Source organism: Rutidosis leptorrhynchoides, chromosome 4 (assembly GCF_046630445.1).
Source record: "Rutidosis leptorrhynchoides isolate AG116_Rl617_1_P2 chromosome 4, CSIRO_AGI_Rlap_v1, whole genome shotgun sequence".
NCBI classification, from domain to species: Eukaryota; Viridiplantae; Streptophyta; class Magnoliopsida; order Asterales; family Asteraceae; genus Rutidosis; species Rutidosis leptorrhynchoides.
The window spans coordinates 540222679-540245809 of NC_092336.1; the positions used below are offsets into that span (position 1 = coordinate 540222679).

General features: G+C 37.0%; 3 protein-coding genes across 5 annotated transcripts; all 3 read left to right on the top strand.

Moving 5' to 3' along the window:
- The first annotated feature begins 9972 nt into the window (after window positions 1-9972).
- Window positions 9973-12201, top strand: LOC139845088 (uncharacterized). Of its 3 annotated transcripts, none has more exons than XM_071835311.1 (6): window positions 9973-10098; window positions 10202-10268; window positions 10714-10805; window positions 10900-11045; window positions 11361-11442; window positions 11896-12201. In XM_071835311.1, the coding sequence occupies exons 2-6, from the start codon at window positions 10232-10234 to the stop codon at window positions 12007-12009; spliced, it is 471 nt and encodes a 156-aa protein (XP_071691412.1). In that variant the 5' UTR covers window positions 9973-10098; window positions 10202-10231; the 3' UTR covers window positions 12010-12201. The 3 variants fall into 3 exon arrangements, with proteins under 3 accessions (XP_071691412.1, XP_071691414.1, XP_071691413.1); XM_071835313.1 differs by having other exon boundaries at window positions 10921-11045; XM_071835312.1 differs by having other exon boundaries at window positions 10214-10268.
- A 3113-nt stretch (window positions 12202-15314) lies between these two features.
- Window positions 15315-18254, top strand: LOC139842617 (uncharacterized). The gene is made up of 6 exons (XM_071832736.1): window positions 15315-16114; window positions 16213-16338; window positions 16795-16971; window positions 17069-17137; window positions 17224-17426; window positions 17898-18254. Exons 2-6 carry the CDS (start codon window positions 16257-16259, stop codon window positions 18252-18254), a joined length of 888 nt encoding a protein of 295 aa, XP_071688837.1. The 5' UTR covers window positions 15315-16114; window positions 16213-16256.
- A 398-nt stretch (window positions 18255-18652) lies between these two features.
- LOC139842618 (probable hexosyltransferase MUCI70) lies at window positions 18653-22750 on the top strand. Its single transcript, XM_071832738.1, has 4 exons — window positions 18653-18703; window positions 19957-20096; window positions 22122-22306; window positions 22386-22750. Exons 1-4 carry the CDS (start codon window positions 18653-18655, stop codon window positions 22748-22750), a joined length of 741 nt encoding a protein of 246 aa, XP_071688839.1.
- The last annotated feature ends 381 nt before the right edge of the window (window positions 22751-23131 follow it).

Genomic DNA, 23131 nt, shown 5'->3' on the forward strand with positions numbered 1-23131 from the left:
TCTCAGGTGCTTAGAGGTTTGATGCTTCTGTTGTAGTTGTCTTGCTGTGTAGACTCCCGCTGATTTTGTTAGAGATGTCTCTGCATGAAACGTTTACCTTGCATTAACAAACTATGTTACTTTTGAAACAATGAATTTGTAATGACCTACGGGTCTCGTACTTATGTTAATTGCTTCTGTTCATAGAAGCATACTTTCGTTTGTAAAACTTATGACGTTGGTTACGACGTCACCCTTTCTTATGAATGCAAACTTATTTTAAAACAGCATATAGTGTTTGACCTTGTAATGATCCTGTTGTTGATGATCCGTACACGTTAATTTTGTACGAGGCATCACAGTACTGCTCAAGTACTATGGATGCAAAGCCAGCTGAAGGACTATGGTGTTCATGTTACAAAAACTCCAATCTACTGTGACAAAACAAGTGCTATTGCTATTACCAATAATCCTGTGATGCATTCTAAAACAAAGCACATTGACGTTCGATATCATTTCATAAGGGATCATGTTCAGAAAGGAGATGTGGAGCTACATTTTATTTCAACAGACCAGCAGTTAGCAGATCTTTTCACAAAGCCCTTAGATGAGAAACGTTTTAACTATCTCATCTCTGAGCTGGGTATGCTTGAACTTTAAAAGAAAAGGCAACTTTGTTGGTGTGCTGGCTCTACAACATGTAGGGCAAACCAGTAAGTCACAAATTCTTTCACTTACTGCCTACATGTCAAACAGTCAGCACAACAAGGTATTTTATATCATGGTTATTTAATATTCAAAATGAAATAATAAATAGCTCACAATACTTAAATGATACCTTAAATATGAAACTCATTTACTCCTAATGTTTTAAAATTAAATTCATTACATATTAAATGTCACAAAGAATTTTTTTTGTATTTAATAAAAAATTTATCTTATTGTTTTTAACTTCAAATTGATTTGAAAACTGCTGCATTTAATGCTTAATGGGAGATATGAGTGTTCAAGCCGATTAAACGTCATGTCAACAGTCTGTGTCCCCTCGAAAACGTGCCAGTCTGTCACATCTGCCCACGCGCCTGCAGATGACAGTTGCCATTTTCTCTCTCCTACACGTTTTCCACCAATCCGAAAGGTTAAATAAGGCGATCAATTCCACATAATAACCTTCGGTTATTAACTCTTTGATTTACCTTTCAAATACACACTCTTCTCTCTAAAAAATCCCAAATCTTCAAATATTTCATACATTCATCTTCAACATTTCATCAATGGCAGAACAACAACACCAATCACCACCTGCTGAGAATCAGTCAGAGGAACAACAACAGCAACAACAACCGGTGGAACCACAACAACCGGAACAACATCCTCCTCCAGTCATAGGGGAACAGGTTGAACAGGCACCATTGTTCAATCTTCACCCGAACCTGATCAGGGCTGCTAATGCACCAGACCATGCACTAATTCGCCTTTCCAGAGGCAATACAGCACGCGCTCTCTCTATTCCCAAGTCTAAAGCCAACATTGGCTATGAGGCTTTGATCGACTACATCAGGCGATGCCCCTTGGCGAGATCCATCACCGGAGTTCCTTCTCGCCTCTATCCGGCCTGTTTAGCGAGATTCTGGTATACTGCCACCATGGTCACCACTCAACAGAATGCTCCTTGTATTCGTGGCATGGTGACTGAAACTCTAAACTGCTCGATCACTGTTGATGCTCCGTCGTGCCCTTCAATTACCCGGTGGTCCATTTGTTAATTCACCGACGAGCGATGATTTCAGGAGGGAAGTGCTGAAGACAATCGGATATGCTGGTCCAATTGCTCATACGCCACAAAGGAAGAACATGCCACCGCTGTGGTATTACTTTTTCAGGCTGCTGACCTAGTGTATCAGCCAAAAGTCTGGAAGTTTGGATCAGTGCTCAGATTTTGAGCTAAAGATTGGTCACGACATGCTATTTAACCGTAATATTGATTACACCAGTGAAATCTATTTAAGGCTAAGGGAAATGGTGCTTGCACCCACACGAACACATCTAATCCCCTTTCCAAGGTTTTTGAGCCTTGTTTTTTAAAATGAGCTGGGTGAAGCTTACCAGCAGATCACTGATGAATCATTTGACCTACCTCTAAAGCAAGGGGGATGCCAAAGGATAAACCTACTGCTACATATGCTGTTTTGACGCCAACAATACTTGAGTATCTCGCTGCTCAAGGTGGAGTTGCCCAAACGACTGCCTCTGGTGTTGCACCAGCTGAGGGGGAGGGACCTCAGCGAAAGCCAGCTGTGAAAAGGAAGAAGCCAGCTACCTCAACTAGTACAGTCACCGTCTCACATACTGGTAAAGCAGTAGTTGTATTAGAATCTAGTGCTCTCTGATCATAAAGAACAGCCCTAGTCTTATATACTGACTACCCACTTCTAGTATTGGAATCCGTTGCTTAACTATTTCTTGGTAACAGAAAAATCCAAACGAGCTAAAGCTGGCTCCAAGCAAACCACAGGAGGGATTGCCCCAGTCTCAACTGCTGCTTCTGAAAAGAAAGCTGCTATGGAACCTGGTGCGTCTCTAGACCAAACAGCGGAAATCTCTAAATTAATTAAAAATATTTTAACTGCTGACTTAAAAAATGAAAGTGGAGTTAAAGGCACAACCTTTACTCCCAAGCTGACTGGTTTTAAAACTAGTGTTAAGAAGAGTAGCAACCCATACTCTTCTAACCAGGCACTTCCATATTTTTCTAAAATGAACATCATGCAATATACTCTGCTGACAGTACAACTAGTAGAGAACATAACTGACCCCCAAAGCAGTCTTGAGCTGGTTCCTCATCGTGTTGAATCAGCTCAAGCCACTGCACAGCCTAAATGTTACTTGGATCATGCTAAGAGTCTCACTCCTACATCATTACCAGCCAGAACTCTTACACTATCTGGGTCAACATGTGTTACCAATGAGTCAGCAGAGTCACAGCTGTACTTACAGACACCTAACACTGTCTCAATCGAAGGGCTGACTAAATCACCAGTCTGTCCCCAGAGATCAACAACAGATGCAATTGTTGAGTCAAATTTATTTGGTTCTACAGTTGTTGACATAAAATGTTCTTTTGTTTCAGTTCTTAGCAGGGTAGATGAACAGGCAGAGGGGGCAAGAAAAGGATGTTATTATTTCTACTGATGAGCTCTCTGTTTCTGCTACTAATTCATCTACTGGTGGTACTGATACTCGTACTGTTGCTTTTACTGCTGCTGGCTCTACTGGAGACAATGTGGTTACTGGTTCCACTGTTCTTACTGGTAATGAGGAGTTAGCTACTGCTGGTATTTCTGCTACTCCTCTTACTGTCTCTGGTATTGTTGCTTCAACCACTGATTCTGTAGTGGTTGAGGAGATGATAATGGAACCTCCTCCTGTACTTGAAAAGGTCATTGGTAATATTGTTAAGGAGGTTCTTGATGTTGATATTTCTGGCACTACCACTGTTACTTCTCCAACTGCTTCTATTGAGGAGATTATCACAGGTAGTGACCAAGATGACGTGGTGCTTAATGATGAGTTTATCGTAGCAAATGCTGCCTATTCTGTACATGTCACTGGTTCTAAGGAACCCACTATGGATGCTGGTACCTCTGCTACTGCCACCACTGACCCTTCTCAGGCTACTGCTTCTACTGAGAAGAAACCATATGTGTGCCAGGTACCAGATCCTGATGAAGTTGTACCTAACTTCATCTATAGGGGAGCATCCATCACTCCCAGAGTTGCCTTGCTGGTGGATCAGCTGACTATTGATCCTCAAAATGCTATAGTCTCAGCCAGCAAATTACCAGAAGAGGAGCTGACTGAGCTATTATCTCAGCTGGATCGACCAGCAAGAGAAGAGATATATGAGAGGTTGGCCACGCTACAACAAGTTAATGAGCAGCCATACTATCACTACTTTAGTATGGCTCCAGCTGCTTCTCCATGGTCTGGTACATGGAGGCCTCTCAAGTTCATCATAGATCCTGCTACTGGTAAATGTGTTATGCAAAATGTCCCTGATTCGCCAGTACCTTCTGATTCATCAGCTTCTTCCTCATCATCTTCTTCATCTGATGGTGATGCTGATAAAGGTACTGGTAAGGGCGGACCAGTCACTCATGATAATGTGACTGGTTCCAAAGATAAACCAGTGGATCTAACTGATGATGCTGATAATGATGCTGACAAGAATACCAGTGGTTCTAAACCTTCAGGTGAAGGTAAAAATGATGGTGATCATGGTGACGAGTCAGATTCTGACCTTCCACCACCACCACCCCACGGAGGTACTTCTATGTTAGCTGCTAGTGATCGCCCCTCAACTAGCAGTTTTAATGCTGATGAGGTGGCTGCCATCTCCACTCTGGCTGTCTATAAGACGTTAGCCGAAGTTACACCAGATCTACAAAGCACCATTCGCTCTGCTATTGTTGATAGAATGACCGAAGCCATACGCAGAGCTGGGGAGGTTACCACTTCTACCAATGAAAACCAGCTCAAAAAAGTATGTGCTTTTGCTGATCTAGCAGTGGAAGCTATTGTCAAACAATTTGAAGAAGAGGAGGATCTCAAAAGGTGAATCATCTCTCATAATGAATATGCTGATCATATTGCCCGTCTTCAAACTGATCTTGATGCTGCTAATCGAAGGAATCTTTTTCTTAATGAAGAGAATCAGGTATTGACAGAGAGGTTGGATTCGCAGGAACAGCAAATGGTTAATATGGTTCCTGTCTCTGCCTATCTTCAATTGGTGGAGACTATGCAACAAATGGCTGCCCTACAAGCAGATGTTAGGGCCACTGTTAATCAAATGGCCATGGGTGTTGCAAGAAATGAAATTAGAGCTTCAAATCTATGTCTTCGACAATATGGTGTAGATCATGGTGCCCATCTTTCTCCTGCTGATGCTGACTGGAACAACTTTGCATTTTCAGTTCCTGAGTCAGATAGTGACCTTGATGCACAGGTTTCCCCTGATCACCCTTCTGCCCCTGCTGATGACAAAAAGGGGGAGAAGAAGTCTAAAAAGAAGTTTAAAAAGAGAAAACAATCTGAGGGAGAGCATGAGCATAAAAAGGCTCCTAAACAGCAAAGGAGCGATGGTGATGATGATGGTATTGGTACTGGTCAAGGTGCTGGCACTAAGCCCAGCAACGCTCATACTGAAGCTGGTGTACAGGCAGCTGGTGAATCTCAACCCAGTGTGTCTACCACATCAGTGGATGATATTAGTTCTGGCAGTAAGTCCAGTGATGTTTCTGAGCTGGCTGTTGCTGAATCTTTTGTTGTCTCTCAGACGATTGAAAGGATAATGAAAAGAAAACTGGAGAGACATCAGAAGAGACAGCAAGATTTAAATGATGCCTTTAATGCTAAATGGGATGCTTCTGTTGCTCGTAAACAACACAGAATTGAACATAGAAGAAGCCTGGACCCATAAAAGTTGGATATTAATGATGAACTACTCAGCATTAAAAAGTACAAAAGAGATGCTCGTAAAAGAAATGCTAAGTTCATGGTTAAGTATGACAAGAAAAGGGCAAAGCTGTATGCTGAACGAGCAGACATGATCAAACGAATGACTCCTGAAGAAATAAAAGATTATCTGCAATCTACTGGGTCAGGAGGAGTAAGAGCTGACGTGTTCATGAAATGGCTAGATGCAATGTTAGAAACTAGCTCATCTTCTCGACCAGCATCTTCTGCTCAGCCAGCTACACAACAACATCCAGCAGAAATAACAGACCTTGATGTTGATGATGTTAAGGGGGAGCATCTTGCTATTATTCCCTATCTGCCTCCAAAAGAACCAGTATCAACACAAGAACCATCAGCTGAACCCATGTCAATCGACAAACAAATGGTGAAATCTGCTCCTAGGGACAACCAACCCCTAAGGAAAGGACCCCTATTTAAGGTAGCTGATGAAGATACTATGGCAGTTGTGCCAGCTGATACTAATCAGTCAGCTGGTACTGAAGACACAGCAAGGAGTGCTGTGATAGAAGACCCAGCCAGTAGTGTGCTGCTGGGTGAAACAAGCGTTGAAGACCCAACCAAGGGGGCTGAGCTGGGTGTTAACCAAGATACTGATACTGTTGATCCTGCTGATTTTACAGTCTGGGGCAGAGGAGATCATCTGTTTGTTCAATCACCTATCTCTCCCCGAACTCTTGCTTATTTTAACAGAACACATGATGAACGTATTAATCAGTTTTCCGTGAGTTCTTCAGGCATATCAGAATCAATCATGTATCCTCCATCTTCCCTAAAACCACATGATAAACACACAACTTGGGAAGATGATTCAGTTGCCCGTGGTGAGCCAGTTCTAAGAAGGATGAATCCAGATGAAAGAGAGGCTTACAGGCTGGAGATCACTGTACCTGATTTGCTTGAGCAAAGACAAGCAGCTATTTCTGAAAGGATATTCCAAGTTAGATTGCTGCATCATCCTCTTGATCAGCCATTCTACATCACTGCCTTAACTTATGGCATTGAAATTGGCGTGTATCTAAATAATAATGGTTAAAGGCTACATACTGATGAAGAGAAAGCTCAATTTCATGAGGCTCGGCAACTGGGTATGGATCTAAGGCAGTATCATGATGCCCTTAGAACTGATAAGGGAAGGAAAATGATTGAAACAGCAAAGTCCCTGAATATTACTGCCGATGATTATCTTTTGGGCTTAGAAGTTGAAAGGCAAAGAAGGGAGGATGCTGATGCTGAATATGCTGAAAGGGTAAGGCTTCATGAAGTAGAAGCTAAATTGGCTGCTGATAGAAAGCAAGAGGCTGAGTCCCTCAAGCTAGCCAAAGCTATTGTTAAGGAACAAGATAAAGCTCTTGATGAACTGGAAGCTGCTGAGAAAGCACATGCTACTGCTCCTATAGAAACTGAACGAACAATTGAGCTATCTGATCACTATTATAGGAGCAAGTATGGTGATGTACTGACCAGGAGATCAAATCCCAGCAAGATCATCAAAGTGCACAGAGGTACAAAAAGAGCTTTCGGTATCAGCAGGTAAGATAACATTCAAGAGAGGGTAGACTACACTGATTTGAGAACCTTCGGATTCAGTGAATGGATGGAGATATTGGAGTACTTCATTGATAAAGCTGAAAGTGATATTAAAAAGACCTTGAAGCCAGAACTCCAAGAGCTCTTCAACAAAGCAACAAAATTTGGAAATGCACCAGTAGTAAACGTAGAAGAAGTTCTTTCTCAAAAGCCTAAAAGAAAGAAATCTACTGGTGAAGGCCCCACACAGAAGAGATCCCATCATTCTACCTCCTCATGTTCCAGTTTATAACCCTGCTGAGCTGCCTTATTTGTTTCTTGAAGCCTGGGCTGCCTTGAAAGTGAAAGAAGAAGAGCTATCTGGTGATGAACTAGAAAAGGATAAAGATAATGACAGATAGCCTTCTAGTGCTCAAATTGTATCTTTTGTTCTTCATTTTTCATTATGATGTTTTGTAATTACTGTATATACTCTGTTGTAATGAAGATGAAATGAGTTAATCTTCAAAATCATATCAAGTTATAAGATATAGATAACTCAGCAAAAGATCCCAAAACAAACTTAAAAGGGACAAATTTACTGCCTATTTTTCATTAGGTCCCTCAGTACTGGCTTTAGTGTTTTCTCTAAATGTCATAAGCTTTGTCATCATCAAATAGGGGGAGATTGTTGAGTCCCCAAAATAATTAAGGATTTAATTATGACAAAACTGTAATTTATTTGCACTAAAATGTTATGTGCAGCCAGCACAAGTTTGTTTATGTATAGACAGCAAATATTGCTATGTCAAGTGTTCGGTATGCTGCCTAGTCTACCAGCACAAGGTAGAGTGTATTCTTCGAATCAGCACAGGATGAGTACTCAGCAATTCAAGAATATCAAGTGACTCAGCACAAGAAGAACCAGTAAATCTGGTAGGCAGCATACAACACAAGACAGCCATGCTCCATTACAAGCATGGTGGTTTTCCGAGTGGTCTACATCAATTGTACTATTCAACAGAAGTCAAAGACAAAGTTGAACAGGAAAGGACACGCGTCGGCGGCTGACAAGTGACCTTACAAGACCACGTGAGAATGCAGAAGTTTAACGCATGTGCAGACATGTGCTATACTTTGTCAATGCCTAGGGAACACAATATTCTATTTGTTTAAACGAATAGTGGTACCAAACTAAATTGGGGTGTTCCTGCAAATAGCTACCAAAGAGGAAAGAAGAGAGCACGCTCTCTGATGCAGTTGTCCCCACAAGTACAGACATCCTATGTACCAGTGGACAATAGAACCATTACACGGTTAATGGGACTACTATAAATTGTTGTATCCACTATTGTAACAACTAGTGGTGTGGGTTTATTTATTTTGAGTCCAAAACGTGTAATAGCTTTAAGTTTATCCTCATAGCTATACTTAAGTAAATCTGTATCAACCAACTATCATTCCGCCAAGGATAGTTGTAATTCTTTGTGATTTAATCAATAAAGAATAAAAGTTGAAAAATTACTTTTGACTCTATTTAAATTACATGCTTGAATACTAAACTGTGTTTAATTGGTTAGTTAATTAAAACAAATTGTATTCACCCCCCTACAATACTCCTGTTGTTAATCAAGGGACCAATAGAACCCTTTACACCCACAAACATCACGAAGGTCCACCAATTGAAGAAACTGATCAGACTGAACTCAATCAAATCCCAACAACAAAATTCATAGCAAACAACAATTAACCCGATCAATATAATCATTCAAACTACCTAAGCGGCGCAACCATGATCTTACCTAAACAAGAAGAAAAAGATTTTCAAATGGTGAACCTGACATGTAACTGAATGTCACTGCCAAAGAAACGAACCAACCAAACAGATGCCAAATCATCCTTGAAACTCTCGGAAGGAAATAACATAACTTCCTTGATAAGAAATTTGTGTCGTCCATGTAGTCTTTTGGCTACATTCTTTTATACCTAAAATTTCCTTATAAATTTAAGTTTATGTATTTATTTTTTTTATTATTAATTACTCTCTACGTCTCATATATTTATACACCACACAAAATATACGCAGTTAATAGAATTTTATTATCACATTGTACTTTTTATTTACTTTATAATTTTACCTCTTAATTGTTTATCTATTTTTTTTAACATATATGTGTCAAACAAGGGTATTAAATAACATCATGTATATATTCTTTTTCATTTATGAAAATAAACAATTAATTTAAAATAATTTAAAAAAAAATATTGAATTATAGATTTGAAACGGTTAGAATTAATTCTTAAATCCTATATATAGTAAAAGAGGTGCATTTATACGTTGTTTTAGCCACTAGCATTTCCAAACGACAACAATAGCAAACTTACAAAACCGTCCCTAGTTAAATTTGTCAACTTTACAGGGGCAAAATATGTAAAATTATTATTTTATTAAAAAATCTTAAACAAACTCCACTCAAATTTTTAACGGCGCATTTTTTCCCGCTCGCCACACGTTAAATTTTTCCAACACAACTGTTCAACTCGAAATAATTTTACGAACACAATGTAATTAACTATACGCGAAACAGACGCTTTTTAAAAATCACCTAATATTTCTGGTTATCTTTTATACATATACACACACGTATAATAAATAACCCAAATTACGCGATTTTCCTGACGTTAAAAACGTGCATGCCGTTAAGTATACTAGATACTAACCATGTGTATCTAAACACACCCGCTACAACGTGTTTTTAATTCTATGAATACAAAATGATACGTTAAATATGAATATTCAACTCGGAAGGTCCCGCTGCATCGTGCGGGCCGATCGAGATATAGTATTAATTATTAATTATTAATGGAGAATGTTGTGACGGGTATGTTCAGCCCATATTTTAAAAACGGGTCTATATATTGGGCTTCACTGGTCCAACTCAATATCTTACAGGTTCAAAGGGGGATGCGTTCATAATTATCCCATCATCTTCATTCTTCTCAGTCGTACATGTTCTTCGAATTTCTGATAACTTCTTGAGTGTAATTAATTAATACATACGGAGGTTTTAGGTGTGTTTTCACTACGCTTTCCTATCTCATTCTGTCGATACCTATTTTTTTCATGTGAAATTAGGGTTTTTATGCTGTAATAATTTTGATTGGTGAATTATAGTGTTTATTTCAGCTAATTTTCAACAATTGAATGGCGTTAACTTCTGGATTAGTAACCGGATTTACAGGTTCGTTATCTTTATTCCTATTTTAATACAACATTGTTTCACATGAAATGAAATACTTTTATAAACACAATATATATAATCACACAAGTTTATCTGAAAATAGAAAGAAAGAAGTGGCCTTAATTGCAGCCTTACTGCTCGAATTTTGCAATGAAGAATATTTATAAGCAATTTTGTTCCAGTTTGAGACCTTTTGCATATGTTCTCCTTTTGTTTTTACTCACAATATCAATATCAATTAAATTAAATCGCTGGATTAAAGTAAGAACCAACAGAGAAAGTAAACTTGAGCAATAAATTACCTGAAAAGAGACTATCACTGTGATTCAATTAGTAACAGAATCTTTTTAAAACAGAGCATGCACATATACACACTGTTACTGGCATAATGCCTTTTTACTGCTATATTATAACAGATACTCTAATTTCTATTTTTATGGATTAGGTTTAAATATTGTGAAACCACTAGTGCCTGTTCAGAGGTTAACAGTGAACACATCAGTAAATTACCGAAAAACTCACCTAGCTTTTCGGAATGTAAGTTAGTTAAACCGTTTCTTTCATCCTTTAGTATAACCTACGTCAGGTGAATGTGTGGATAAACAATTTTTTGATGACTGTTATTTTAAAGATTTTTGTAACAAGACATCAGTATTTTGTTCGAGGAGGTAATGGTGCCAATTATGCTATACCAGTAGGAAGAAGAAACCATGAGTTTGGTTTACATAATGATGGGAAAGAACCCTTTTGGTTAGCACCTACAGAGGGCTTTATAAGGTATAACGCATCTCGTTTTATAGTTTTTACCTCCTTATTAATCAAAATTGTTAAATTTTACTTCTTGCATATTGTACTTTTTATATCCATATCCATATAATGGTATGGTTTTGACCACATTTACGAGTAGGTGATATTCTGTATCTGTAATGGCAGCTTCTCTTTTTTGAGGGAAAAAAAGTCTTATAATACTGGAACTGTTTAAGAAATTTTTTTTTTTTTTTTTTTTTTTTATTATTATTATTTTTTTTTTGTTCAATAAAATAGAGGAAATGTTCAGCTCATACTAAATAATTAAAGGGTATTATATTTCAGGGGTTTAAAATCTATGTTAGCCTTTCTTGCTGAGCAGCCAAGCCAGCTCAAGTACATAGAGTGGCCAGGTTTCCAGAACACGGTTAGTGTTTACGAATTTGCATATAGCTTTGTTTCCTGATTTGCTTTTATTATGGTCTTGTACGTTATTTGAGCATAAGTTGACTATGTGCCTAGAGAGATTACATCACACCATTACCAGTTCATTGCATATTTACACTGATGGCAGTTAAATAACAGTAAATGCCTCATAATCCTAATAGACATCATTCTCATAAACGTGATTTTGAGACAGTTGTCATGATCCAAGAACCACATTTGTAATTATTATGTTCATTATCATTGCATGGAAAACGGATTTGTTTTTATACGCACGGTTGACTATAAGCCAGTAAACGTATTACACAACAGTTAATTTTTTAGTGATGACAGTTAAGTTGTTTTAGTTTGAATAGTACTTGGATTGTATTATTGTTATTATTATTATTATCTTACAAAATTGACACTAAAAATTGGGTATTGATTGTGAGTGCAGCTGAAGACTGCTAGCTTGACCCTGGTTCTTGTGGCTATGCTTATTGTTGTGTTATCATCTGTTGAGTCTGGTTTATGGTATTTGCTTGCCTTGATTCTAAGGAGACCTGCATGATGCTAAGACGACTCGGAATCCTTATGTTGATGAATATTTACTGAAAGGAAGGACACAGATACTAGTTTACGGTTAATATCTTTTCTAGGGTATATGAGCAGAAAACATATTTGTGTTGTGATTTGCCTTTCTAATATAAAAATACAAGAGATCTCTATTATAACAACTCCATTGAATTACACAAGTTACAACTAACAAATAGCTTCAAATGATAATGCTTGTTATTTCTTAGCAAAAAAAAAAAAAAAAAAAAAAAAAAAGACCAATTAAGTTGGTTAATGTGATCACAGCATCATATAAAAATCTCCATTTACATCTATCAGTATATTAATCAGTTGGTGAAATAGGTGGTACAAGACACCAGTGACAAGTCATCGATACACACAAACAAATTCTGTTACATTCATAAGCTCTCTATGAAGGCGATTGATATCTTCAGCAGCGATATTAATTTGGAACTTGGGGGGAGTCTACATGCTTTCGTAGTTCATTTTTGTCTTTCAGCAGCCTGCAAAAGATTTCACATAGAGTAGTAGTGAATAGTAGAAGAATACAACAATAAAATCTAAGCTGATGTCACTAACAAGTTCAACAACAATATGACGACCTAGAACATTTGCAAACAAGGTGGTAATCAAGATTTTCATGTATTTACCTATAGATAGAGGAATAGGTGGCGATTTCAACCCACTTAACTATGTAGTGTGTCAATTTGGGTCATCCTTTACCTCAAACAAGTCAAAAAATGCCAAGAGTCGACCTTTAATACATACAACCTCCTAAATTCTTTGATAAGTAATCTTCGGTGTCTACGTTAATGGTATTGTTTTAATCATATTTAACACACTAATATGTGTTTTAGGCAAGCTCAGCCCTCTCAGACACTTATAGACCCTATAAAGAGCCAGTTTAAGATATGAGCATCTTTAAAGTACATCTAACCGATAAAGAAATTAAAGTACAGGCCAAACCTTTAGAAGTTTTTCAAAGACCGAATCTTCAAATGCTTGATACCTAGTACCATCCAAATCTTCGTTTAGCTGCGGATCAGGCTTCACAGTCTCACTTTCTTTCTTTGGACATGATACTCCAGTTGTACTAATAGCCGTTTTCTTAGCACACATTGCACGAATTCTACTAATTTCTTCTTCTTTAAGTTTTCTAGCAATAGTATCCTCTTCTCTTCTAGCTTTAGCAGACGAATCATACCCAAAACCTAGATCGCTCTCTTTCTTCAAGGTCAGACATCATTCTCATACGTTTGGAGTCTTGTTGTGATTGGTGTTGAAGTTTATGTTGCTTTGCCCGAAGAAGATCGTCAAAAAGTTTTCTAGCTTTTTCATCTTTAAGAATGTTATAAGATGATTGGCGTTCGAATGCTTTTAATTTGTATGCTTTTGTTATTTCTGTTTCTGAAAGCTTTGATCTTTCTTCGCCTAAAGGTAACCCAAGGAACAGATAATGATCAATGTCGACATCCATTCCTTTTTCTACCTACTCAGAACAAGAACAAACAATGCACAACATCAAAACATTTGAAAACAGCATATAAACAATCCTAAATCACCATTATAAATACCTCAAAACAGCATAAATAATATGAAAACCAACCTTTAAAAGCACAAAACAACTTGAAAAATTGTTTATCAGCAAAAACGGCATTAAAACACCAATTAAGCAGATGCAGAATTTGTTTCAAATATAGAAAACTTAGTTCAAAATATATGAGAAACACAAATTACATTCTACAGTTGAACAAACTCAATCACAAATTACACAACTAGTACAAAAGATCAAGAAGAACGATATTAGATAGAAGTAGTCATACGAGGTACACATTTACGTTCAATAGTTTACTGCTACTATCCAGATTACCGAAAACTTGAATTAACCAATGTATTCGACCAAGTAGCTAAATTTAACAAAATAAGAATTCGTGGTTCACCTTGCCATATTAAAAACAAAATTTCAGCGGTTGGTGGCCTGCCTCCGGAGGTCAGGAGTTCGACTCCCGTTAGCTACATATTAAAAACACAATTTCATCATTGCCATGAAGCATTCACCCATGACACCTTTCCCATATCGTTCGGGGGTAAAGGGGAGGGGGTTTTACTTGGTCGTGTCCTTGGATCGGTTTCAAGGTTTCCTCTCGGGCAGCGATGGGGGCGGGGTTATTATCGCTGCATCGGCATAGTCGAAATGGGAGATGATCGCAACGGATGGTTTAGTCCCCCGGGTGATCCAATCGCTTAAAAAAAAAAAAAAAAAAAAAAAATTCGTGGTTCACCAGTTTTTTAATGGGTTTTTTTAATTGGACCATTCATGTTTATTTCTAGGGCCATGTGTACACTAAAAACAAAACTCATTATCACTTTGGGAACATGTATCCGCATAGAGCCTCAAGTACTCGTTGCCCCACTCAAATGAACACATAAAAATACAACACACAACACTCTCCTCTCATCCCTACCAACTCCGGCCATTCCTCCGCCCACCCCCTAACTCCGACAAGAGTTCGCCGGTCCCAACTCCGACCATCATGAGTGTCATCCCTACTTTCTTCAGAGGCTGTGTTTTTCATGCGTTTTTTCTTTTCTATTTCTCTCTCACAACGGCAGTCGATGGTGGTTGACGGTGTCGTCAGTTGCCTACGGTGGTCGTTGGCTTATGTTTCTTGGCCGGAATTTTTATTTCCATTTAGAAAAAAACTAGTTATTGAACCCTCGCTTCGCGCCGGCGGGGGTTCGATTTTTAATGTATTTTATTGCGTTTAGTAAAATTATTTTGTGGCTAACGATTATGTCGTTGAAGGGCAACTCGAGTCGAACTAAAAGTTATAACCCGTGAGAGATTTAAATGTTATTTTAAATTAACAATATATGTGCATCTCCACGTTTCGCTATGGAATTGTCGACTTTTGAAAAATTTAACGCAAAATCAACGTGTATGAAAAGTACCCCAAATATTTAGCGTTTTTTAAAAAGCGTCCGTTTTGCGTATAGCTAGTGACATTGTGTTCCTAAAATTATTTCGAGTTTAACGATGGTGTCGGAAAAATATAACTCGTTGCGAGCGAGAAGATATGACCCGTTGAATATTTGGGTGGAGTTTATTTAAGATTTTTTTTATGAAAATGATTATTTGACACTTTACCCCCTGTTTGGGGGGTCGATTTGAATTTTTTTAAAAAGTGTGGGGGCCTTTGTTGGTAAAATGAAATTTAGTTAAAATTTTTAAAAAAAAGGAAAAGTCGAAAATGCTGCTGGCACTATTCATAACTTTTGTGTATTAGTTAATATGTAAATAAATGTAAATAACGATGTAGAAAACATACAAAATTTATAGCAGAATGTACAAGTGCTAAAGTTAGCTTATTAGAAATGGTGGTTGTCGTTGGCCTCTGCTTTTGTATACTCTGTATCAGTTATTTATTTAAAGGTACAACACCTTTTGCACAATGTACAAGTGTTTATATGTATAGATTTTTGAAGAGAGAGAAAAAACTCATCATAGAGAATTGAGAAAAAAATGAACGATTGATGTGATTTGACTGTGTGATATGATAATTGTAGACAAGCTAAAATGGTAAGACCAATTTTTACCATTTTCGAACTTTTTTGGACCGTCCAAATAGTAGGACTCTTTTTAAATTTTAAAAAGAATTCAGCAATTACAAGTAAATATTCAAGATACACAACTTTCAATAAATTATGCCCTAAAGCCTCTAATAGCAATAAAAAACTACAAATTTCTCTTGAATCCACATAAAATGGGGTTCACAACAAAATATCGATAAGATATCAAGCTAACCCAGCCATTTGGGATGAAATACGGTCAGAAACTCTCGTTGAGAAAACGCATCTTCCTCTCTTTTTGAATAAAACTCTGTAACAAAATGTAAAGCCTAACTTGATCTGATTTTGTCGGATATTTATAAACCCAAATTAATACCACAAAATCATTCCGTCTTCTTACACATTTATAGATTATTCGAATCAATACCCCTTGCTTTAGATCTTTTAATATTGATTCAAACCTCGTAAATATTACCGTCAGTTGCATTCCCGATAAACCACTGCAAACGTCAATTTCTTACCAGTTTTGGGTAATATTGCTACCAATTTCATAATTATAGTTCAATTAAGTTACCTGTTTATATATTTCATAATCTGCATCTAATGTATTGTCCTAAATTTTTTGTAGATCGTTCAATTTACTTTGATGTTAAATGTAATAGAGCTGTAAGTATGGATATCGACGTTCACCATTCCGTTTCCTTACGAGCAAGCCGTAGACCTGACCGTTTAAATGATAACTTCGATAATAAAGGTAACCTGTAATATTTATTTCATATGAACTCAGTAATATGTTGCAATCAAGTTAGGAATCATATTGGCTGGTACTGTATAATTTCAAATGAATTTTTGTGATTAGTTTAGGTTTTTTGATTATTGGCTGGTACTCTGTCATCTGTGAAACTGGAAACTTGTTAAGGTTCATACTCGACTAAAGTATCCATTTTATGTATTGGATAGTGATGCACATGTAAGTTACAAAATATTTGGGATGTGAATGTGAATTGAAAATGATACAAGTTAATGAGCATATGTAATGCTTTATTAGTGCAATAAAGGATTGTGGTTAATTAATGGTAGTACTATGTAATGCTGTATTGAAATCAGATTATTTTAGATTGTGATTTTATTGCATATATCGTTGCTATAAGCACATGGAGATTAGAAAAACATTGGTATGAATGCTGTTGCTGTTTTGATATACATATAGGTGGAGATGGTTTTGTCGATGGAGACAAGTCATTCTCAAATTACCCGACCATAATTATCTGGAAAAGGGGAATTGTTCGTTTGCTACTAGCGGGTGGTATTATGTGGATGCTGCTCATTCTAGCTGTACTATTATTTCATATATGGAGTTGCCAATCTTCTCTTGTTTTCCTCTCAGGTACTGCACTTGTATGTATGCTATTTAACTACATCTTACGCTAGATAACTTTAATACTGTATTATTGTCGTATTATGATTTTTTTGGCTATATGCAGCTACCTGTAATAAAGACAGCACGATATATCATATGCTACACATAATGGGGCTAGTAACACCGCCACATCATAAGGCTGTTACGCATTACCTCATTTCAGAAACTATTAATCATTAAAGAGAGCTTGATGATACTTTTCTGTAATATATCTATTAGGCTGTTCAATTCCCTTAGCCAGTGACCCGGAGAAAGTAGTCATTCCGGAGAAAAGGTTTCCTTCAAAGTTTGTGCAAAGTCTATCCTACTTTGAGGTTGATGACAATGCAAACACAACTGGATCAGATTCTTTTCCACTATTTGGTGGGCATCAAAGTTGGAAACAAAGAGACGATAGTTTCAAGCTAAAATCGAGCATGAAGGTAACTCCGGTCCTGAACTATGAAACTTGATTACTCTTGTCGTCTTCTTAGGGTGTGTTTGATCACCTCTTAATTGAATAATTCAGTGCTAAATGCCGAACCATTAAGCATTCAATGCGTTTATTTGAATGACATATGTTATTGAATGGTTGAGCATTCCGTGTTGAACCATTCAAAGTTGAAATATTTTTTCAACCATTAAGTATCTAAATTTTATGTAATATCTTCTTTAAAATCTATCCAGAACACTTATTAAACAACTATATAGTTTTTATATTCACACAAAAGGTTAATAAGGTAATTTTACATCATTCTTATTAAGCGATTATCAAACAAGTTATTGTCATTCAGATGCTTTGAATCATTTAGACTATGAATCATTCAACCTTAATCATTCAGTTTTATCAAATGCACCCTTAATCTTATTCAAATTCAATGCATGGAGGGTGAATTTTATTGTTTTCTAATTAGGTGCATTGTGGGTTTATGCGAGATGGTGGTGCAGATATGTCCCTCAAAGACATTGAATATGTCAAGAAATGTAAATTTGTGGTTGCATCTGGAATCTTCGATAAGTATGATACACCTCATCAACCATCAAATGTAAGTCCACAATCGAAGAAGTTGTTTTGCTTTCTTATGGTGGTGGATGAAATATCTCTTAAGTTTATCAAGCAAAATTTTACGGTTAAAGAAGATAATAACGGGGGAGAATGGGTCGGAATATGGCGCATTATTCTGCAAGCATCTGAAAGGACCGGTTATAGCCCAACAAGCACCAAACATATAAGCCATGAGCTCCCACATTACTCTAAAACTAATTGGTAGTAGAGAGAGACACTCATGAGCTTATATGTTGATCTTGACATTTATCCCCAACCAATGTGGGATTGGGTTTGCACCCAACAATCCTCCCCTCAAACCGAAGACCACATCACCAGGCCTCCCCTTCAACGATATTCCGCACATGATCCATTCATCTTATATCGCCGGCCATTACCCGCAACTCTCAACCTGACCAAGGCCAAATCAGGGAGATCTTTTGATATAAGGCACACACAATGATCCATTATCGTTGTCTAATTGGGGCGATTAATCCACATAATTCTAGGCTAACCCGCTCTGATACCACTGAAAGGACCGGTTATAGCCCAACAAGCACCAAACATATAAGCCATGAGCTCCCACATTACTCTAAAACCAATTGGTAGTAGAGAGAGACACTCATGAGCTTATATGTTGATCTTGACATTTATCCCCAACCAATGTGGGATTGGGTTTGCACCCAACAATATGATATCAAGTCAAATCAAATAACCTAGCTCTGATACCAATTTGATGGGAAAATAATCACAACGGGCAATCTACAAAGCGGAAACAAACCCGTTTGACAAGCATTTCCCGACCCGTATGAACCCGTGAGGAAACTAACAAACAAGCTATATCAAAACCAACCCAAATCAGTCCCCAAATCAGTAGCAAATCAACTAATAACGAATAATCAAGCACACACAATACACGCGAGACTTTTTACGTGGAAAACCCCTCAAAATCGAGAGTAAAAACCACGGGACTCGTAAGCCACTTAAATTCCACTATCATCAACAAGGAGAGCAATACAATAATCCTTCTCTAGATCAACTAGAGGTATACAACATCATCATACTCTTGAACAAGAACAATCAACAAGTATATGAAATAAATAAAGACAAAAGAGGAATAAATCACCCAAAAAACTGCTCTCTGCTCCAGCAGCAATAACTCGACCTACAGGCCTTTTTAGACGAATTCAACGGTTGAAAACCTTGGCACTGATGTCAGGAAGACACAGCCCAAAAATGAAGAAGATTCAACGGTCGGATCTCCGGGGATCGAAGGTTTTCTGGACTGCTGTAAGAAGTGACGGAAATTGGGATTTTTTCTCTCTTTTTCTTGAACTCTCTTCACTCTTGATAATGAAAAACAGCTGCAACTTGATGTTTTAAGATGCCCTCCTATGCTTGACCAAGTCAACCAAGCAATGGGCCTAATTTTGTTGGGCTTGGGCTTGTTAATACTTACTCATATTTGGAAACCCAATAACAAAACCCAACAATGTTGGGGTGACCTTCACCCCTTTCTCACATCGGTTGGAGAGGCAAAAACAAAGGCCCTTATATGTGGCTTGATACCTCTTCCTCACAGGACGCGTTTTAAACCCGTGAGGGCAGTTGAGTCGCTGGTGGCTCGCTGTTCCCAAAGCGGACAATATTCTGTGGTGGTCCTGGCTTCTGTCTCCGTTGCCATCAACTGGTATCAGAGCCGGGGTTACCACACCGATGTTGGGGGGGGATTGTTGGGGTGACCTTCACCCCTTTCCCACATCGGTTGGAGAGGCAAAAACAAAGGCCCTTATATGTGGCTTGATACCTCTTCCTCACAGGACGCGTTTTAAACCCGTGAGGGCAGTTGAGTCGCTGGTGGCTCGCTGTTCCCAAAGCGGACAATATTCTGTGGTGGTCCTGGCTTCTGTCTCCGTTGCCATCAACAGCATCTACCGTATGACGAGCCTAGAAGGAATGGGAAGATTCCTAAGATATTGACTCATAGGCTTTTTCCTCAAGCTATTTACAGTATCTGGATTGATGGGAAAATGGAGCTAATTGTTGACCCGTTGCTTATGTTGGAGAGGTATTGGCTTTTATTGACTATTTTTTATGTGTGATTGTAAATTGTAATTTTAGCTTCTGTCGTCTGTTAATATAGGGGAAATTTCATAAGAAGAGAATATGATATACAAAATGCTTGTTATAGTGATTATAAAATAATCTTGCACGATAAGAGGGTTACATATTCTATTTTGTAGATTAAAAAAGTTAGATGTATTTTGTACGGTAAAAGGATTACAAGTTTTATTATATGCTCCTTTTAGGTGCTAAAAATGGCTCATGCTTAGCCGGTTGAAGGTTCCGTTTTTTAAACGATATATAACATGCAATCTTTCCATTTTTTAAGTAATATATAACGTTTAATCGTTTTTTATTGTGCAATACCCGACATGCGTGGAATTGGGTATTATTTTTGTTCTCGTTATCGATTATTTTAGTATATCATGTTCCTCTTTTATGAAAGTTGCCCTTTTAATATATAGGTGGGAATTTTGACCATTGAATTCTGGATGGGTAAATGTGGGTGATGTTTCATCTCAAACGAATTAAACCAACAAATTTGGCCATAAAGGGAACCTCTTGACATACCAAATGGGTCCAAATTCACCACAAGGGTGATAATGTTGCTTAAAATCTCCGAAATCATTTCATTTAAAAAATGAGATTATTACTGAAATCATTGATGGAAAATCGTGTGTACTTTTAAAAGATTTAGAAACGCAGCGAAACATGAAAATAAACATCTTTTATTAACTTTAAAATAAATATCATTTATTTTAATATAAACTTTCAAGTAAAACATTCACACGATTAACGATCCCGACAAGATCCAATTACACCACTAATAATTGTCAACTAATAAATTCACAAAGAGGAGTTTAGATATACCTTTAGTGAGCGATGCAAGGGCGGTAGAAAGAACTCTCCATGTCTAGGTTGAAACATATATTCAAAGTGTATGAATATCTCTATGGTTAATCCACACAGCACGTCGAGCAACACCGGTTGAATGCTAGTCCGTATAACCCAAAATAATAATTAATCAAACCCTTTGATTAATCGATTAAATGCTCAAAACCATATAAGAAAACACTATGGTTTTCTTTTGCTCTTTGGCCGTAAGTGACGAACAGAAAAAGGAACATCAACCCTTTTAATTTGATCATCAAGAAAACAAATTAAAACTAATTTTTGTGTTTTGCCGTAAGAATCGTAAATGAATGACCGCACACCCTTTTATTTTCTCTAATATATATTATGAACAATGAAACCTCTATTCCTTATATTGTAATCGAATAATGCTTTTCCAAAAGATTGTTCCCATCCTTATAAGTTGTCAAAACCATTTTGATCTATTCTTTGTTTATTATCGTTTTCAACAAAAACAATAACATGTAAACCAACTTTTGACTTATAAGGCCCAATTAATTATCTCTTAAAAATAATGTGAACCAAATCTTATGACAAATCTTTTGGGAGCAAGTCATCGTGGAGTTGTTAAAAGATACCGAGTAATATTTAACTTATCTTTTAACTTTATTTAAAATAAATTTATCAAATAAATTGTGATCAAATAGTCATTGAGCATTTGATATTTAATTAAACCGTATTTAATTAAATACTCTTTTTTAAAAATATAGGTTATAATTATATGTCAATAATATATAATAATGGTGTCTAAATGCTAAAGTGTGTGGCCTCATAGGCCCGTATATAAGCGATAGTATAGATTTGTGTTATGACGTGCACACTAATTCTAACAATCATAAGTATTTGCAATTACATTTGATAACTAAGGGTTTATAAAAGATATATTCATGCAGTAAAAACAGTTTTGGGGGCAAACACACCCTACCGATTTTAATGTGACCAGAATATATTTCTGTATCATTCTGTTACCCAACCTGCTTGCGTGCCCATTTTGCCACCTCATGTATATGACATAAAAAGGTAGAATTTGGAACAACTGTGTAGAAACATTGCAAGTTCATAGCTCATTTTCTTATTGTTGATTTGTGATAATTTTTGCTTTTTATAATTCGTGCAGATATCTTTGGCGTGGGAAGCATACATTTGCCATAGCTCAGCACAAGCATCATAAAAATATCTATGAGGAGGCTGATTCTAACAAACGAAGAAAGCGATACGCTCGGCCTTTAATTGATCGCCACATGAAAATTTATCGCTATGAGGGATTGGAACCTTGGAGCCCATTAAAGCAAACTATAAGTGGTATGATATTTAATATCGTTATTTTTAACCTTTATTTTCACATTATTTTGAATCCTGATGATATTTTTTGATGTGCCAGAAGGGGATATAATCATACGTGAACATACTCCACTAAATAACTTATTTAGCTGTTTGTGGTTCAACGAAGTAAATCTATTTACACCAAGAGATCAGTTGAGCTTTGGGTTCGTTGTCTACAGACTAAACGGCCAATTTAAGTTCTTCATGTTCCCAAATTGTGAGCATAATTCTTTATCTATGCTGCACCCACATACACGTGAACATTCTTCTAAAATCGATTGGGTTAAATTCTTTAACGAGTTTAAAGGCAACAACAGTAGTTTAAAAGAAAGCAGAGGAGGATTAGGGCTTTGGTCACCCTATCTTGCCGATCTTAATTCGATTGTACTTCCACCCGTAGCAAGAACATCCAAAGCTGGATAATTTGTAATTATTACTAAAATATTATTTGAGAAATTAAATTATATATGTGTCTTTAGCCTCAATGTTTTTATACACATCTTATTTCTTATAGTTGGTAATCAGTAGAATACAGTTACATTACATGTTGTTAGGTAATTGTCTAATTGATTGTTAATATTTTAGTGTTTACAACTTCTTTAAACAAGGTGATTAAGAAGAGGATAAGATTATGACATGAAAATTTAGTCTTTACCAGGTAGGTTTTGATATGAAACATACACACAACAAGATTTCTCCCTTGATGTTTCCAACCCTTCCTTGGCCACCACAAATATTCGTCGTAAACAGGATTCGAACCCGAGTTTATAAAGACATGTGCTTGGTTAAAAAATCACATGAATC

Bases quoted from the DNA above. Each gene is read 5' to 3' on its own strand.
- LOC139842617 (XM_071832736.1), top strand. From the start codon at position 16,257: ATGGATATCGACGTTCACCATTCCGTTTCCTTACGAGCAAGCCGTAGA. The intron at 16,339-16,794 runs GTAACCTGTAAT...ATATACATATAG, and splicing joins TGATAACTTCGATAATAAAG to GTGGAGATGGTTTTGTCGAT. The intron at 17,138-17,223 runs ATAAGGCTGTTA...TATATCTATTAG, and splicing joins GCTAGTAACACCGCCACATC to GCTGTTCAATTCCCTTAGCC.
- LOC139842618 (XM_071832738.1), top strand. From the start codon at position 18,653: ATGAGCTTATATGTTGATCTTGACATTTATCCCCAACCAATGTGGGAT. The intron at 20,097-22,121 runs GTATTGGCTTTT...TAATTCGTGCAG, and splicing joins CCGTTGCTTATGTTGGAGAG to ATATCTTTGGCGTGGGAAGC. The intron at 22,307-22,385 runs GTATGATATTTA...TTGATGTGCCAG, and splicing joins ATTAAAGCAAACTATAAGTG to AAGGGGATATAATCATACGT.
- LOC139845088 (XM_071835311.1), top strand. From the start codon at position 10,232: ATGGCGTTAACTTCTGGATTAGTAACCGGATTTACAG. The intron at 10,806-10,899 runs GTAAGTTAGTTA...GTTATTTTAAAG, and splicing joins CTCACCTAGCTTTTCGGAAT to ATTTTTGTAACAAGACATCA. The intron at 11,443-11,895 runs GTTAGTGTTTAC...TTGTGAGTGCAG, and splicing joins GGCCAGGTTTCCAGAACACG to CTGAAGACTGCTAGCTTGAC.